The following is a 19,544-nucleotide window of genomic DNA, read 5'->3' as shown; positions in this document are numbered from 1 at the left end:
AAGAACAAATACTCAAAGCCATAGACACATCATTATTTTAAGCTACTTTAAATGTCATTTATATTTATTTAGACTCTTTCACTTTGACTAATCTGAATCTGAAATAACTTTAGTAATCGCTTCCTCCAGGTCATCAACGTGTCCATTAGACCTCATTACCCAACTGCTCAAACTATTACAATTAGTAAATGCTTTAATCTTAAATATGATCATCTATCTCTATTAATAGGCTATGTGCAATTAAGGTGGCAATCATTAAACTATTACTTAAAAAGCAGTAACTTGACCCAGCTGTCTTATGTAATTATTGACCACTCTCCAGCATTCCTTTTATCTCAAAAATTCTTGAAAGAGTTGTCAAACAGCTAACCGATCATCTGCAGAGGAATGGTCTATTAAAAGAGTTTCAGTCAGGTTTCAGAGTTCATCACAGCACAGAAACGGCTTTAGTGAAGGTTACAGATCCTTTCCTACAGGGAGTGCAGAATTATTAGGCAAATGAGTATTTTGTCCACATCATCCTCTTCATGCATGTTGTCTTACCCCAAGCTGTATAGGCTCGAAAGCCTACTACCAATTAAGCATATTAGGTGATGTGCATCTCTGTAATGAGAAGGGGTGTGGTCTAATGACATCAACACCCTGTATCAGGTGTGCATAATTATTAGGCAACGTCCTTTCCTTTGGCAAAATGGGTCAAAAGAAGGACTTGACAGGCTCAGAAAAGTCAAAAATAGTGAGATATCTTGCAGAGGGATGCAGCAGTCTCAAAATTGCAAAGCTTCTGAAGCGTGATCATCGAACAATCAAGCGTTTCATTCAAAATAGTCAACAGGGTCGCAAGAAGCGTGTGGAAAAACCAAGGCGCAAAATAACTGCCCATGAACTGAGAAAAGTCAAGCGTGCAGCTGCCAAGATGCCACTTGCCACCAGTTTGGCCATATTTCAGAGCTGCAACATCACTGGAGTGCCCAAAAGCACAAGGTGTGCAATACTCAGAGACATGGCCAAGGTAAGAAAGGCTGAAAGACGACCACCACTGAACAAGACACACAAGCTGAAACGTCAAGACTGGGCCAAGAAATATCTCAAGACTGGTTTTTCTAAGGTTTTATGGACTGATGAAATGAGAGTGAGTCTTGATGGGCCAGATGGACGGGCCCGTGGCTGGATTGGTAAAGGGCAGAGAGCTCCAGTCCGACTCAGACGCCAGCAAGGTGGAGGTGGAGTACTGGTTTGGGCTGGTATCATCAAAGATGAGCTTGTGGGGCCTTTTCGGGTTGAGGATGGAGTCAAGCTCAACTCCCAGTCCTACTGCCAGTTTCTGGAAGACACCTTCTTCAAGCAGTGGTACAGGAAGAAGTCTGCATCCTTCAAGAAAAACATGATTTTCATGCAGGACAATGCTCCATCACACGCGTCCACGTACTCCACAGCGTGGCTGGCAAGAAAGGGTATAAAAGAAGAAAAACTAATGACATGGCCACCTTGTTCACCTGATCTGAACCCCATTGAGAACCTGTGGTCCATCATCAAATGTGAGATTTACAAGGAGGGAAAACAGTACACCTCTCTGAACAGTGTCTGGGAGGCTGTGGTTGCTGCTGCACGCAATGTTGATGGTGAACAGATCAAAACACTGACAGAATCCATGGATGGCAGGCTTTTGAGTGTCCTTGCAAAGAAAGGTGGCTATATTGGTCGCTGATTTGTTTTTGTTTTGTTTTTGAATGTCAGAAATGTATATTTGTGAATGTGGAGATGTTATATTGGTTTCACTGGTAAAAATAAATAATTGAAATGGGTATATATTTGTTTTTTGTTAAGTTGCCTAATAATTATGCACAGTAATAGTCACCTGCACACACAGATATCCCCCTAAAATAGCTAAAACTAAAAACAAACTAAAAACTACTTCCAAAAACATTCAGCTTTGATATTAATGAGATTTTTGGGTTCATTGAGAACATGGTTGTTGTTCAATAATAAAATTATTCCTCAAAAATACAACTTGCCTAATAATTCTGCACTCCCTGTATATGGCCTCTGACAGTGGACTCATCTCTGTGCTTGTTCTGCAAGACCTCAGTCCATTGTTGATACTGTTGACCACAGTATTTTATTACAGAGATTAGAACATGCCATAGGTTTTAAAGTATGGCGCTGTAGGGCTTTGCATGATATCTGTCTGATAGACTCCGTTTTTTTTTTTTTTTCATGTAAATGGAGAGTCCTCTTTACACACTAAGTTTATTTATCCAGTATTTAAGTGATGACGGGATGAACCCTGCTTCTGGTTCAAAACTACTCTGCGTTTAATAAGGCTGTTGTGTTTTTAAAATGTTAAAATCTTTTTCTATTTATTCTGAACTTCAGCACCCCTAAAAAGCGGGGTGGCTTTTTAGGGACTTGTGCTCAGTTGGTAGAGCAGGTCAGATACTAACCGGAAGGTTGGTGATTTGAGCCCTGGCTCCTCCTCTCAGTGATGCCGCAGTGTTCGTTTGAGTTTGGGACCTGAAGCGGAGTTTGGACCCCAAAACAGCTAATGATGTCAGACTTAAAGACCGGATTGAGTTCCACATGGTTCTGTGCTAGGACCAATTCTGTTTACATTATTCAAGCTTTCAGTAGTATCATTTGAAGTATGCATTTTCATCGCTAGCAGATGACACAACATGGTGTCTAAACCAGATACTTAGTATCTAAATATGATGGGACGCAGAGTCTTCAGCTTTTAGGCCTTCTTTATGCCAAGCTTATCTTTGGCAGATTTAACTAAAGCAATGGGAACTAATATTTCTGTTATGTGTAGAAACTATATTGATTTGTTAGGTGCCTTTTGATGCTTGAGTCAGGGGGAGAACAGAAAAAGTCAATGTTAACCTTTCAAAGAACTCCTCAAAGACTGCAACAATGTAAAAAATATAATAGTTTAATAAATATAAGCATAGTGACAGAAATAAAAATGTAAGAACAAAACAAACAAAAAATATGAAATATATTTTTTAACAGTAATAATATCAAAATATAACAATTTATAAATACTAATTCATTCAGCGTCCCTCCCTTACAATTAAATCAATATCTTTTGTATCAGGAACAGGTGAAATACCTCATATGTTCACTTTCCTTTATATCACGATATGTTTTATCACTCAGAAACATTCAGAGAAATAAATAATCTATAAAGAAATATATATATATATTTAGCAAAATCTTTTTCAATAATGTTGTAAATAAACCTTCCAGTGATAAAGTTTACAGTTTCAAATATGTCATCTGATGTAAGTAGTATATGTCAGATATGTCATCCATTGGATGGTCATGTGGAATTTTAGTAGCCTCACGCAGGGGAAGGAAAGGTTTTCAGAGCGGGTTACTGCTGAGGCTGGTTGAACTGACCCATGAAAAGAACAGCACCTAAACATAAAAGGGAGAACATTAGGGAGCCACTCTACCAATTAGCAGTCTGGTATTGTAAAATTGTATTCTAGTGAAAGGTTACCTGTGAGTTTGTGCTGGATAAGGAAAAGGAACGGTCGATCTAGAATGATCTCCTCTACGGCCATACGAGAAAACATGACAGCAGCTAACAGAACAATGAAAAAGAAAGGGGGGGGGGTCAGTGCTGGGTTTATGTGGGGACCTCATTTGGACCCCTCACATTATCTTCAAATAGTTCTCCTGATACATTTTTTGTTGAAAAGTATTTGTTACAATTTGATTAATCACAAAAAATGATTAAAATATTTTCTCTGTGTCTATAAATCAATATCTATAAACGACATTAAGAACTCTGCTTCTGTTGCCTATTTTCAACATCCCCTTTTAGCTTACATCATATTATGTTCCATACTACCATAAAACCATAAAAAATCAATTATATCACCTGTGCCACAAATAAATATATATAGACTTGAGAAATGAGGGTACCTGTTGATGCTGCTCCTTTGGTTCCCTCTTCATTCACCTCAATTTTCAGTTTTTGCAGGACCTTCGACACACACAGCCTTTGATCCACTAGAGGGAAAAACACAAAAACAAACAAATGAGTAAATAAAGAAAAAAACAATTACATAAAATATGTTTGTTTTTTTCATTATGTAGTTTTTTTAAACCTTAAATTTTTTTTATCTGCTTATTTATAATCTATCATTAAGGCTTAAAATGCTTCGATTTTTAAATATGGATAGTCTTGACACACAGGCTTTTAAGGTGGTTGTAATGAAAGGATAGATAGATAGATAGATAGATAGATAGATAGATAGATATAAAAAAAACTGAATGATCATCTCTGAAAGACTGGTTTATTTCAAAAGCTCCAGTCAGGATTGAGAGTGTATCATAGCGCAGAAACAGCTTTAGTGATGGTCATGAACTATCTTGTGGACTCATCTCTTTGTTTGTCCTGCTGGACCTCATTAAAACACAGTTCGTGTTAAACAGTTCAGTTGTTTGAATTCTATCTGTAACACACTCCGATTTGTTCATATAACAACACAATACACTCATGACTCCAAGTTTGTAAGGAATCTTGGAGTCATTCCTGACTCCAAGATGATAGCACTGATAGCACTGTTCTATCTACCCGAACACTCACAGTGCTTTATACAACTTCTCTCATTTATACCATTCATATGCTTAAGTGCTTTCTATCTAACATTCACACTTAATTATACTCCAGTGGATGCATCGGAGAGCAGCTTGGGGTTAGTATCTTGCCTGAGGATATTTGGCATACAGACTGGGGTAGCTAGGGATCAAACCTCCAACTTTCTGATTGGTAGATGACCTGCTGCACCTCGGGAACTACAGTTACCCCCGAGAGGTGAACATTTAACAAAAAGGTTGACTTACAGGTGATGCGTGTGAAGTCTGCAGTAGCTGGGTTGAAGATGTCTCCTAGTCCCATGTTAACTAGCGCAGTCTTCAGATTCACCTCGGAGTCCAGAGTAAACCTTCAAAACACCAGTCTTTCAGTTTCTTGTGTTTTGTTTAGGCTGATAGCCGTGTGATAATCAATATGAATCAATATAATTTATTGTTAGCTCCAAAGATACACTCTGACCACTCTTACCTAGGCAAGGCCAGCTGCCTCCTGACATTCCTCAGCTCTGTCCTCCACTGTCGGATCTTCTGGCTGCTCAGATCTGCACTGAGCGTGCTCAGAGGAACTTCAGGCTCAAAGGGAGACACCAAGAGCATGCTCAGTAAGTCGCCCTCATATGGGACCTCGATCACATCGTAATCCACTCCATCAGCGGTTACAAACTCTCCTGTTAATTGAGGGGAAAAGAAAGGCCTTAATGAGTAAATACGGATAGAGACCTTAGTCATCTGTGGAACCGTCTGATAAACAAGTGCAACAACGTGGCCCACCGTAGTTGAAGCGGTTGGTGATTCTCATCATGTGGACTGGCACAGTGCTGCCATTAGCACAGTGGAACATCCTCTCCTGTGTCAGTTTTGGGTCAAAGGGAATTTTCCAGAGCCCCTGGAAGTGGAGCGCATTAAGGAGGACGAGGCGTGTCTGATCAGTCAGAGATCCAGACTGCAAGAATTCAGGGATAAGACCTGCAGAAGAGATGACCAAACGATTTCAAAGATGGACACAAAGATAGACGTCAGCAGAAATCAAAGCTGATGGAGGTTTCAGACGGGTTTGAGTCTGCTATATGAATATACCTGCAGTGTGATCTGAGACCCATGCATTGATAACGCTGATGGCTTGGTCTGGCTTCGTGAAGTCCACCTGGTGAGGGTTGGTCTTGAAGGCCTTGGCCAAGGTCCGGTGATATCTCTTCTCCAGATTCATCTTCCTCTCCACCATCACCCCGTTGGCTATTTCTACCCCTTCCTCAGTGGACAGGCCCCGCTGCAGAAGCCACTGCTGCCGAAGCATCCCCCGCTCTGCGGGACGAGTTTTGTTTTTTCATGGTTATGGTCTTGACATGCTCTAGTCTACCAAAGTCACAAAACTACCTTTTTTTTTTATCTTTCTTTAACTTAGTTACAAACTTTCTTTTGCAAACGCTACAGTATGTGTAAAAACAGTAAATAGTGCCATATTGTTGTCCTGATGCTAAAAACTTTATGGATATATTCTCATTATTTCCTGTAACCTGTTCCTGTTGCCTCAGTCCCACTTTGTTGTCTGGATCTAGATGTCACTCACCTTGCAGAGAAAAACCCATAGCTGTAGTTAAGGCCTTGCTGGTGTTTCCATTTGCACCAAGCTGAGCCATGGCCAGAACAGAGGCCACACCATATGGGGACAAGACCACATTCTTGTCTGTTGACTCCTGGGCCAACTGGTAGAAGACCTTCAGCCCAAAATCAGTCTGCTTATCCTGCAGAGAACTCAGTCCCACTCTGCTCAGAGCCAGCACCAGGAAAATATATACACAAAGCATTCTGGAAAAGAAAAATGAGAATTTCATCAAATAGAAACAGCTTTTCTCGCAGTGATTGTACACTACATCACTAAAACTGATGCGTTCTTTAGAAACAGGTATTGTATCCATTTAAAGAGGAGTGGGTTTTTGTTTAACCTTGTGTCTGTAGATCCTTTCTGATTCTTAGTAAGAAACTGCACTGGATTACACAGTGGTACAGAGAAAGGTTAAAGACCTGTCAAAAGTTGGCCATAAAATGATGTCTTAAAAGTATGACTGTAAAAACTTGCATACAGAAAGGTTCAAGCAAAGAGTATGAAAATAAATAAAGACAGAAAGAAAACGTGTCAAACTAGCCACAACTGGTAGATGTAAAAAAGAAAGAAAAAAGAAAAGAAGAAGAATATATCAGTCCACTTCTAACTGTGCTTCAGTCAAACACTGACTCAGGATAATGAGATTTAATAATAATAATTCAGGATAGGATTTATAACAGATTCAGTTTGTTCTTAGGAACTGAATGCAAGTCAACATAATAGACATCTGTATTAAAAAAAAGCTGTGCACATGTGATTGATGATGTAATTTGTGGATGTGGACAAGATCAACTGAAAACTACTCAAGAGGCTAAATTACACTTTATTGTATTAAATACCAATTTCCCTTCTAATTCCTTGTAATGCTGTGTGTGCCTGTATGTATAAGCTAAAGTCTGAGCTGTCAGGTTCAGGTCCTTACCTTGTAGCTGGCGTGTGTCCAGTGTAGTATTTCAAATCCCTGTTTGTTCAGGTTGGGTCTTCTCTGCTGGTCCCTGAGTTTGAAATACTGACAGCGGTTTGCCTATTTATACTAAAAGACTGCCTCCCTCCTACGCACACACATAAACACACAAAGCGTTGGAGACGATGATGTCATCTGACACTGTCTGGACAGACTTCCTTTTCATGAACACACATGTCCACTCACCCTCCCTCTCACTTTTTTCCTTGTCTCTTTTTCCAAGTTATCATTGAGGATATGGAAAGTCGCTTAACTCTTTCCCCACACGGACACACACACATTAGTGTGTTCTTCCTGCTCATGCTGGAACAGTTAGTCAGAGGTGAATGCACAGTAATGTTTCGTAATCACTGATTTTTTAAAATGTCTGGATATAATAAATATTGCTGGCTGACAGGCAAGTGCTGCACTCTCGAATGCTCTGCATGTTTCTACAGGAAATATGGTGTGGAAGTAAAAGTGCTATCTGTTATTTGTTTTTCTTTGGAAGGCTATTTTCGACTTCTTTTAGCGTGTCACAGGTTAAAAACGTATATAATCCAGTGCTGCAGTGAGTGGTATACATGCTCATGTGCTTTCACTTTGGGTGGGGATGCATCAGAATTCCAAATTTAGTCACAACTTTTAACATTCCTTATCCCACTACTCACCAAGCATCTGGTAGACAGGACAGAGAGTTGCATTTTACACACTTTTTCCAAGTCTATCTACAGAAGCTTGTGGCAGCCTAACAAAATGTAATTGAAGCCATTTGTTATATAGAAAAAAGCAAAATCAAAGAGCTTCCTGGACCTGATTTTGTTATGGAGTGTTTAAATTTCCATTACTAAGAAACAAAGAAACAAAAAGGACTAGAAGATGTTAAAACACTGCAGATACCCAGGAGACACAGAAATTACCAAACTGCATCCCTTAATCATCAGAATACAGTGTCAACAATTTTTCCTAAGAAGTAGGACCAAAACCATCTGTGGATTATCCAGAGTAACAGAAACATAAGAATCACCAAAAACACAAACTAAGTATAAAATAAATAAATAAAAAAGGTGAACAGATGTTGTGCTGCTGGAACATCGTTTCTGCGAGGGGACCTTATAAAACAAGCTGCATTCACACAAGCTGTTTCATCCTTGAGAGCTTTTCTAACATTCACTCACATTCTGATGGATGCACTGGGGGAACTCGGGATTAGGATCTTGTCGAAGTGTATTTGACATGCAAACTGAAGCATCCAGGGATCAAACCACCAACCTACTGATAAGTAGATGATTTACCTCTTGAGTTATACTCAGACTGAAAAGATGTGCAAATGTATTTTCATGAATACCTTATTAACAGAGAAAATCAGTTTAAACTAGTTCACCTTGTGTAAAACATTCAAAATAATTCCAAAGAAAAACACAAACCTAGGCTGCAAATTTTAATGACAAGGTTTGGGAAGCAGATCTTTCTTTATTCTAAGATAACTGAGTCGTTGACAAATGTTTATGGCCATTGACAGTGTCTGGCATTTTTTTCCTTGGCTTTTAAATAGATGTAGTTTTCTGTCTTCAAAATACTCAAAATTTGTTTATTAAGCCTGAGAAGCTCCCACTACTAATACCCTGGGAATGTGACACAGCCACAACAGTGAGAGAATAACAACAGTGAACAATGGGATGACAAGTCCGTTATCAAACCTTTGGGATCACCACCGTTATTTTTACACATTATGCTGTTTTTGCTTTAGACAATGTTTCCTAAAATATAAAGATGCATCAGCACATCTGGTTACTGTAACTTGGCCCCACAACCCCTGAGGATTTAGTACATTCCATGTAAGGCTGTGACTGGAAATTTGGTTTGTACACCCACTCAGTTCTCTGTGAGAGAAAACAGGAATGAACTGTTGCCAAGACAGCAAATAACACCACACACTGACTCTTAGTTTTGTTATTGCTTAGCTATTGATTTGTATTTATTCCCAGGTATTTTTGTCCTAGTTATTGGGTTTATTTGTTCCCTCTGTGGGGCTCATCCCTCTGTATCACTTTTCTCTGGTTAATTTATTTATACATCCATGTTTCTCTATTTAGTTATAAGTCTTATTTCCTGTTTTATATCACCTTCTCATATTGGTAAATGGACTGGTTCTAATCAATCTGAGCGCTCAAAGTAATTTACATGACTCCACACAGTCTGGCTACACTGTCACTAATAACTCTGCGTGCTCTTTGGTTAGAATCCAGGTGACTTGAATAAACCTCATGGGTTTGAAAATAGAGTTAAAATTAGAGGATAAGCAGAAATTTCAGTTCAGTTGTGTTTATATTGTGCTAGTTCACAACATTATTACTTTATATATAATTATAAATTTCAACAAAACCTAAAGGCTTAAAATTAACATTTGCACTAATTTTCAGCAATAATATGGTATATTACAGCTGATGTATTGTTATAGTATAGCCTAAAAAAAGTGTGGTGACTGCTGCTTTTTGAGTAATACGGTGAGGGATGATCATGTTATGACTGATGTGTCAGAGTGCGGTTGTTCCTCTGTATCAGCCCATCACAGCTGCAGGGACATGTACAATAAGTCCTGAGTGTAACGTTTCTGTAGAGACCTATCTCCACACATCAAAGCTGATGTGGTCCTTGTGTTGACTCATCCACTTTCTGTCGGTCTTGCTACATCATGCTCTCTTCTCTCCTGTTTTATGTTCATTAACTGCACCTTCTGTTTCAGGGTCTTCCTCTGTGTGCCACCTTTGCATCCAGCACACCTATATTTCTTCTCTGTGCAGGTACCCGGTTGTGTCTGAGGGACTTGCCAAGAGCGAGTTTTTCCTTGAGAAACAGTTTATCTGTGAATCTGTAGTGGAGACCAGGACATTCCAGCTATCATTCCTTATGCTGTCTATTGTTTTTACCTTCACTGTAAATAAACACACTGTTAGTGAACCTACTGAGTCCAGTCTTCTCTAGTGTTCATGATGAAAGCATTTTGGCAGCTACCAAAATGCATCCTGATTTTTCTTAAAAACAAGAAATAATGGACTGTAATTATTCTGCTGATCAGTTCTAATAGTTTGTGGTTTAAAAATAATTTTACAAACACTGACATGCAATTCAAAGTAAACTGGGTTCATAGCAGTTTGGCCGATCTCAGATGAAAATAATTTGTCAAAACAATTCATTCATGTGTTTTATCTTAATTACTCCCCTTTTTATCCATTTCTTTCAGAAAACTATCAAAAAATGTCAAAACTTTGAAGCGCTCCATATTAACAGCAGGTACTTCTGTTGACTTGGAGGCCCCATTATTTCAGAAGTTTTGGTTAAAACTTAAAGTACATAAATATCTCTGAAGACAAAAGTCACTGATGAAGATACACTGTCTTACTTTCAAACTAGCCTCTCCTTTTCTAAATGTATTCTCTATGAAATAAGCAGAGAGGGGGCCAATCACATTTATACTGAAATTTACTAACATGGTTATCATACAAAACACTAGAGTAATCATTGTGACAGTTACTTTTAGTGTATTGACTATCATGTTGAGCTGTATACGACAGGGCTCTCAGCCATCCTAACAAAATGAGATAAAACTGAGGCACAGTTATCATATTCATATCCAGCAGTATTCCTCAATTATTTTAACATTTTACTGATATACAGGGACCAAGCCTACAAAAACAACAGAAAGTAATTTTGTTACATAAGTTCCTGCTGTATGTATGATGAAACAGTTTTATATAATCCCTGAAAGTGCAAAGCAGTCAATGAGAGACAGAAGAAATGGAAAACTCAAGTGTTTGTGGTTAGGTGAGTAAATGGGTGTGATTGTGGTGAACAGAAAGAAGATCGCTTATGTTCAGAAAACGGGAATTTCCATCCATGAAATGTATTCGCTACTTCATATTCCACACTCAACTGTTTATTATATTCTAACAAAGCTGATGCGATTTGGATTGAAAGCAACTCCACGTAAAATCACAATGGGATCAGTGGATAGTGAAGCGCGTGGTGTACAGTCGTCCCAACTCTCTGCAGAATCAAACGACAGTTAGTCTGCCTTCCAATAATACTGTCTGCGGCAGGGGAGCAAACTTCCGGCGGCATGCGAGAATGTGTGACTTATTAGTGACCCATCAGTGCGAGCTTCACCGGCCTGCTGACAAACCATGCAGGCAGGGGCGGGGCTTTGTGTTTATGGACACCAATCACACGCAAAGACAGACTAGGATCATACCATTACGTGAAACAAGGAAGGGGGAGGGGGCAGACTTCCAAAGACACCAAGTTAGTGGTACAGGCCGGGTACACAGAGGAGATGAGCGTCTGGCTGCATTTCAGTGCGATTGGAGACCGCAAAGCTGAATGCAGAATTTATAAACTTAGGAGCTGGATAAAGTTTTGGAGGATGAAAGGTTTCACATTTCTCCTTAAACCTCATGCTCTTCTCCCTAGCAGTAGTAAATGAATTAAAAAAAAAAAATGTACCACTTATCTATCTATACTATTAGGCGAGTTATGTAAACTGCTTTGAGTGCTCAGATAGATATGAGAAGGTGAAGGAAAACTAAGCACGAGAAACAAATAACTGTCAAAGCAGGCAACTTCTAAATATCTCGTGTTGCCACGTGTATTGCCTTCCAATAAGTTTTAATAACCCGACAGTCCCAGAAAATATAATAGTCGGCATTTGTGTTTCCACATCACAGTCATAGTGAGATTTTTGGTATGCTGTAATAAAGTAACTTATCAGGCTTTTCCAACCAAACTCCCTCCAGCTCACACAGCGTCTTTGAATGGCAGAGATGTAGAAATGTGTGCATGAAGCACAGAGTCATGGTTCACTGAGTCTCAATGAGTCTCACAGGCCTGGATGTGCTTGAAGACTTTTACAATTCTTAACTTGTTTGATCAGCTGCTCACCACAAACGAGCACAAATTTGACTTTTAACAGTTTATCCCACATTCATACTACGTGAAGTCATCAAGCAATAAACAGGAAATGACAAGAGTTTGTTTTTACTTTCTAATGTCCAAGTTTGTTTTGTTTTCCAACTACAGGTTCAAAAACAAAAAACAACTGGAGAGTCGGGGCAATGAGCAGGACAATACAGGACTGTTAATTAAGACACTTTATTAACAAACATTAGCTTACAAGGCTCGCTGTCACGATGCTGTCCTAGTTAAAGAGCAGCTCAGTAAAATATTTAAACAACCATTTTGACCAGCCACTTGGGGAGGGAACCTACATGGGGGAGTGCCCAAGGGTGCCACCAATTACTCACCCGTGCAGTCTCTCTGCAGCTTAAACTCCTATTAATAGCATGATTAAAGTACAGCAGTTAACACTAAAACACCATAAAACACAAAGAACCAGTCTATGCCAGTCAACACAACCACAAAAAAGCAACAACAAGGCTACAACAAGACAGCAGCAGTGCGTAGGCCTGTAACAAGAGAAAGAAAGCAGTGATCCAGGGCCCACCCTGCTATAAGCCAAATTCCAGACAATCTATAACAGCGGTCCCCAACCCCCAGGGCCTCGGACCGGGCCGCGAGAGTTGAGGCTCAGGTGTGAAATGTATAGTTTTCAGGGTTTTTATCGGTTTTCAGCGTTATTTTGTTATCGTTTTTATCGTTTACTCGGTTTTCCTGGGTCTTTTCACTGTGTTATGAATAAATTTTCAGTTTTTCGGTACCGGTACTAGTTTTATTTTGTTGTATTTATCCGCGACACCTTAAAGGCCGGTCCGTGAAAATATTGTCGGGCATAAACCGGTCCATGGCGCAAAAAAGGTTGGAGACCGCTGATCTATAAGGATCCTGCTTATCACCCTCTAACAGTTACGCAGCTTAAACAGCGGCCAGGGGAAGGACTCCTATCTTCAAATATCAAAGACAGCCTGTGATCTTCGCCCACCTTCAACAAGAATGAGTGCAAACTGGCAGGGATCAGGAGTAGGCCACAGCTGCTCCTTAACAGCTAAGGGAAGGGTGAATGCTCATGCTGCAATCACAGACACCATGCGTGAACCTAACACCTCCTACCAAGTCTAACCCACTCATACCTGTTATTAACCTCTGTCTCTCTTCCACAGCATGTCTTTGTCCTGTCTTCCTTCTCTCACCCCAACCGGTGGCAGCAGATGGCCCCGCCCCTCCCTGAGCCTGGTTCTGTTGGAGGTTTCTTCCTGTTAAAAGGGAGTTTTTCCTTCCCACTGTCACCAGTGTGCTTGCTCATAGGGGGTCACATGATTGTTGGGTTTTTCTCTGTATGTATTATTGTAGGGTCTACCAAATTGCCTTGAGGTGACTGTTGTTGTGATTTGGTGCTGTATAAATAAAACTGAATTGAAAAAAATGACTTCTCGTAGCCTCTCATAGTGTGAGATGATTAGGTCAAAGATATATCCAAACAGAGATATAGCCTGACTGCTCTTGAATACTGGAATATTGTGGAGTACTGTACATGTGTACCAGCAGACAAAAAGTTTCCTCTACCTGTAGTGACTAAATCCATTATTTTGACACTGTGGTTGCTAATTGTTTGGTAGTAGTTTTAACGTTCACTCAATCAAAGTTCACCATGCCGATCTTTGTTTCCATTCATATTCATGAGTCATTTATTTCATTTGCATTGTCTGGTTTTCTTGCCATTTCCATTTATAAAACGCAACAGGTAACTTGATTAAGACCAGGAGAAAACCATTTGCCCTTTCTCATCAGCAACACCTGAACAGAATTACCCATGACCTTAAATAACCCTGTACCCACTTCTGCCATAACCAGTACATAAAATGAAAAACAACCCTCTAGTGGTGATAAAGATAGGGAAACACTACCTCTGTGTGAACCTCTTTGCTCCACCGTTTGACAGTCAAAAGAGGCACGATCCCAAAGGTGTCAGACTGCTTACCCATAAAATGTTTTAGAGTCCATCTCTCATGGGTTAAACAGAAAGAAAAACCTAAACATGGCTAACCAAGCACTGTTACAAAGGTTGTTATATGTCAGTATAATCATAAAAAGCAGTTTGTAGAATTACCCATAATGGTAATATATGTCCATATTTTTTTCTAGACATTTACCGTATTTTGTTCCTCAGGAGCCCTGGAAGCTGAAGGCTCTGCCTTCCATTCAACTTTTCCAACTTTGTTTTATTGATTTCAACCATGACATACAAAGTCAGCAACAGCAAAGTCCATTTTGATTTCAGAACAATTGTATGTCCATTATACCCTCCAACCCCCCAACCCCCCATCCCGAATTCCCCCCCTTCCAGGTCCACCCTAGACAAGACACCGCAGAGATCCAGTCTCTGCACATAAAAAATATCTCAAGACCCATACACATAACAAGCATAACAAAAAAAAGAAAAAACCCACCAACAACAAAACGAAAGGAAAAAACCCCCAAAACAGAACAAAACAAAAGCTTTATAACGTAGCCTCACTCAGTTCACTTCAGTCTCAGGAAGTACAGTAATGGTGTCAACCAGTAAAAGAAATGATTTCCAGGTTTTGTTAAATTTCCTAATAGAACTTCCATTCAACTTTTAAATACCCTTTGAGCCACAAGTAAACCAGCAGTCTTTGTCAAAGGGTGTGACACTGGCGACATGTTTTACCATCAAGCACAAAATTGCTGTACTCAAAGAGACCTTGTCTAATCAACGCGATAACACTGATATGGCCGTTGTTAGCAAAAGTTAAAGTGCCACCTAGTGGCAACTGGAAATGTCACGTTTGAATTTTTAATGCACTGCTCCTCACATGTTGATCCCATCCACCTGAAATCTAGTGTGGGTACATATCAGACGCTTCATTGTGAAAATTGTGAGATTTCACTGAAAGGCATGCCGAGTTACCAGGGAGCAGGAAGTAGCTTTAGAGGGGCTTGGGAAGCTCAAAAACTCATGAATCTTAGCATACTCCTCTAATGTGCAGCTTTCCACTTCTGTAGCTGTTATTAGAGCACGAATCTTAACAGTGATTTTTGCACATCAGGTCATCTTGCATATTAAGCTCATGGCTCCTTTGCATTTTGTTTTCTTTCTGTCAACCCTTAACCTATCCGGCATTTGTGTGTGGCAGCACAGAGAAATGCTTTTTCTTCTTGTACATATGACAATAAACGCTTTGAATATTGAATCTAAAGACCTTGATTATGCTAAACTGAGAAGCTTTTGGGGTTTCGTGAAACGGCGTGGTCATGACAGCATGCCGAGTTTCGATCATTCACCATGAAGCATGAAATGCTGTAGCTCGTTGACTAGCCTCTATCAAGCCTGACAGGCATGGTGACAGTCCCACCCCGAACAGATTGATATGCTATTTGTCAGCAGTAGTTAGAGTGCCACCTAGTGGGAAAAGAAAATATGCAAATAGGTATAATTATCAATCTTAATGAAACTTTACTTTGCAGTTCCACACACGATATGCATCAGTGTGACATTTTGGTCAATTGTTATCCTCCATTGCCACCTAGTGGGCTTAGAAGGTGCTCAGCAGGGCTCGACCGCATCGGGGTGCAGCTCTCGCATGGCTGCCTGCAGTGCCCCACTTAATTACTTGCTGTTTCTCCCCGATGCTACTAAATAACAATATATTAAGTTTATATTAACTTGTAATACATTTCATTATGATATTGTGACTAATATAGACAACTTTTAAATAAATATTTTCTTTTCATATCAGGCGTGTATAGCCCTTCCATCCATTTTCTTCCATGTATCCTAACTAATGGTTGAAAACTCATTTAAAGCCGATCTTCAGCGAATTCAAGTTCTAGTTAGCTCTCTCCAGAAGTCGGTGACCAGGTTAGCGCCCCATCTCCGTACATCCCTGGCTCAGTTTGAATACGTCTTTATCATAAGTCCTCCTCATGTTTACTAGAGTTCCTCTTGACTCAGCGCTATGTTAAGGATTGACACATGTTTGGACCGTCCGGTCTTCACAAAGTTTCGTTTGAAGTTTTTCCGGGTAAGTATACATCTTTAAGGCAAAAATAGCACGGCGGCGGAGTAGGTGGCGCCGTGGCTTAGTTGGTTAAAGCGCCTGTCTAGTAAACAGGAGATCCTGGGTTCGAATCCCAGCGGTGCCTTTTTATGGAAACACATAATTTACTGCCAATTGTTGGAATAATTGTGAAGTACTTTTAATATCTGTATAACATAGACTATCGGATTTGAGTCATTTGAGTCATTTAATCAATGACTCAAATGCGCTCAGTCTTTTTTCGTTTTAGATAGTGTAATATTTTTATTTCATAGATAACCATCTTTAGATTCCAAGAATAGAGTCAGTAAATTTACATTTTTCTATGAATAAAAGTAGTGAAAGGAAAGCACACGCTGCGAGCAGGGTTCGAACCTGCGCGGGAAGATCCCATTGGATTTCAAGTCCAACGCCTTAACCACTCGGCCATCGCAGCTAAGCCACTACATGGTGGGTATTGTTTTGATAAGTGAGTAAGTCGTATAAGTCGAATAAGTGGGAAAAAAGTGGGCATGTGTTTTGTTTTGTTTTTCCTTTTCCAGAATTCTGAGAAAAATGTCAGAATTCGGACTTTAGTATCACACATTAATCTCAGAATTCTGACTTTAATCTCAGAATTCTGAGATTAAAGTCAGAATTCTGACTTTAATCTCAGAATTCTGGAAAAGAAAAAAAAAGATGTGCCCACCCTCACTAGTTATGTTTCTGATTGAGGCAGTATCACTTATAATGCAGATGTCAGGAATACACATGGTTGTGGCACTGATTCACTCTTTAGCACTACAGCCCCCCCGGTGTGTCGGCCAGAACACCACTTAAGGCCAAATTGTCCCAGAGTATAGAAGAAGAAGCTTGAGGTTTGGTTTGAGGCACTTTATTCTCAAAGCTCAGTTCCTGTGGCTGTAATCACACGGGTGTGTGTGTGATTTTTTATCATTCACGCACACATCACATCCCACAGGAATCAGTGCATCCCCACCGGACTAACACCGCTCGTCTGACACTAAAACTGCCCACCTTACTAACTGGATGATGTCACCAGACGGTGGGCTGGCTCAAACTGACAGAAGAAGAAGAATTTTCTCCTTCCAAATTGAGTTAAAACTGAGGTTATTGTACTCTGCTGTAGATGTGCCTTAAAAATGTGAAAGGTTAACTTTATCTTATCTTATATCTCAGAAATGTGGTATGAAACCAGATACTTGTCTTCCAGTAACATTGAGAGGAATCGAGGAGTTGTTATTGACTAGAATATGTCCTTCAAACCACAGATTAAAAAGAAATTCTGTGTAGTGTTTTGAAAAAAGTTTTTTAAAACTGCAATTTGAGTGTAAAGCAGGACTTGTGCTTGTAGTTTAGCAGGATTGGTTCTGGGGGTTGGTGGATCAGTTACATGTTGTCATTGTGTCTGAAGTACAAGTAATTGTGTGTAAACAATTGGAGGAAACTGTAACAGGCTGTACTACAAACTCCCTGAAAAGCCTTCAGTTAATCCAAAATGCTGCAGCAAGAGTCCTGACAGGGACTAGAAAGAGAGAGCAGATTTCTCCTGTTTTGGCTTCCCTTTGTTGGCTTCCTGTTAAATCCAGAACCAAATTTAAAATCGTTCTTCTCACACACGAGGTCTTGAATAGCTCCATCTTATCTTAAAGGCCTCATATAGAGCACTTTGCGCTCCATCCACATGTCAAAGGAAAAGTGTTTCATTGTTGCTACCCTACTGTATGTGTTGTTAATTTCATTTACACATAAGCAGCTGAAACTGATTAACAACCCTGTCTGCTACTTCACTGACCAGACCAAGAACCCAGAACTTGAACTGACTTGATGCCATACTGTCATTACAAAGTGTTGCTTTAATCTTTTGAGCAGTATAGTATCTAAAACTTGTCACTTGTTTAAGACCGACAGGCAATTATTCATTGTCACATCTACACTTACAGCTTATTTAGAATAACCACCTAACCAAAGAAGCATCACGCTCCACAGAAAGGGCACAGCTACTTTAGAACAGAATATTTCTGCATTCAGGCGACTCACAACCACAGCACCCACATCTCATGTGAAACACTTGGTTCTTACTTGGTGTAAAACAATTTTAACTTCTGGTTGCAGTGTGTGATTTTAAACCACACCCCTGAGAAACACACTGTGGTCACAATGGCAACCAACACAAAGGTCCTTACTTTGAAGGACTTCACTCACGTCTCAGTATCTTTATTGGACTAGAACTTTCATGCACACCCATAGCTGATTCATGTTGATGATTTTATATTTTAATGATTCAAGCTAAGCCACCATCCACAGATCATCTGTGTTTAAAGTTTATTTTTCTATATGATGCGTTCACAAGTAAACATAGAAGCTTGTCCGTTGATTTTAAAAAGATCTCATTTGAAAACGACATACAGAGCTATTATTAAATTAGGTTTATATGCTGTCCAGTACAATGGATGCAATGCTTTACTTGTAAGATTCACTGCGAGGTAGAAAACTTATGTAACACTTTTTAGGGCATAGTGTGATAGCTCTGTATTCATTAAACCAGCAGAAAAAAGGAACTGAATCAGTTTCAAACAAGGATGTTACCTCAATTTTAACATTTTATACCTAATTCGGAATTATTACTATAATGTTGCTGCTGAGCATGTTTGCTATTTGCCTCATTTAATTTATCTTATTTCATAATTTATTCAAGAAATATCAGGAAAATGTTTTGTCTATGTGGGTCATAAAAGCCCAAACCCATTTTCACTGTCAGGAAAACGATGGGAGAGTCCCTGTTGAAACTTTAACAGGAACTTTCTTCCGTGTGTAAAAGGACAGTGACACCTGTATCACCTTGGGTTCTTATGGGTTTAGAACTAAGGAAACAAGGAAGTAGTCCGGGGACCAAGATATAAGAAAAGATAAAGATAATGTTCTGGACATTAACATAGTGCAGTAATATGAGAGAGAATCAGCTGCATCTACGATGACATTCAAGCTCCTGTATCATTTTGTGCATCGTCCTGTAACTTTATTGTTTAATCTCTTCTGTCCAATTCTTGTCATTGACATGAAATATGAGAGCTAGTATTCTGAATTGTTGAGATAAAGTCATTGCTAAGTTGATTGTTTCTGGGTGTGACCATCATATTTTATTTTATACGTGTTTTATTACAAATTTCTCTTTGGTTTTTCCCTACTCTCAGATCTCTGATATGATACCACACAAATTCTCAAAAAAGATGATTAGATAATTCTTCATATCAGAAATGTCATTTAGGTTGTCATCTAATGTTGTGTCCACTCTTAATAATTTTAGTGGAGGATGGGATTCAATTTTCCATAACTAAAACCAGCAGAACTTCGAGACTTATTTATGCAACCATGCCAA

At 39.5% G+C, this 19,544-nt stretch overlaps 1 protein-coding gene and 2 non-coding genes across 3 annotated transcripts; 1 reads left to right on the top strand and 2 right to left on the bottom strand.

Moving 5' to 3' along the window:
- Positions 1-2,916: 2,916 nt before the first annotated feature.
- serpine1 (serpin peptidase inhibitor, clade E (nexin, plasminogen activator inhibitor type 1), member 1) lies at positions 2,917-7,270 on the bottom strand. Its single transcript, XM_040047208.1, has 9 exons — positions 7,134-7,270; positions 6,176-6,414; positions 5,686-5,910; positions 5,380-5,574; positions 5,078-5,276; positions 4,858-4,958; positions 3,934-4,020; positions 3,506-3,589; positions 2,917-3,420 (listed from the first exon to the last, which is right to left on the bottom strand). The coding sequence occupies exons 2-9, from the start codon at positions 6,411-6,413 to the stop codon at positions 3,377-3,379; spliced, it is 1,173 nt and encodes a 390-aa protein (XP_039903142.1). The 5' UTR covers position 6,414; positions 7,134-7,270; the 3' UTR covers positions 2,917-3,376.
- An 8,927-nt stretch (positions 7,271-16,197) lies between these two features.
- trnat-agu lies at positions 16,198-16,271 on the top strand. Its single transcript has one exon. It is a non-coding gene; the product is annotated as a tRNA-Thr (tRNA).
- Positions 16,272-16,519: 248 nt separating this feature from the next.
- On the bottom strand, positions 16,520-16,601 carry trnas-uga. The gene has a single exon. It is a non-coding gene; the product is annotated as a tRNA-Ser (tRNA).
- Between the last annotated feature and the right edge of the window lie 2,943 nt (positions 16,602-19,544).

Source organism: Simochromis diagramma, unplaced genomic scaffold, assembly GCF_900408965.1.
Source record: "Simochromis diagramma unplaced genomic scaffold, fSimDia1.1 OVJJ01000113.1, whole genome shotgun sequence".
Classification (NCBI taxonomy): Eukaryota; Metazoa; Chordata; class Actinopteri; order Cichliformes; family Cichlidae; genus Simochromis; species Simochromis diagramma.
This window is presented reverse-complemented; position numbering and strand designations above follow the sequence as displayed.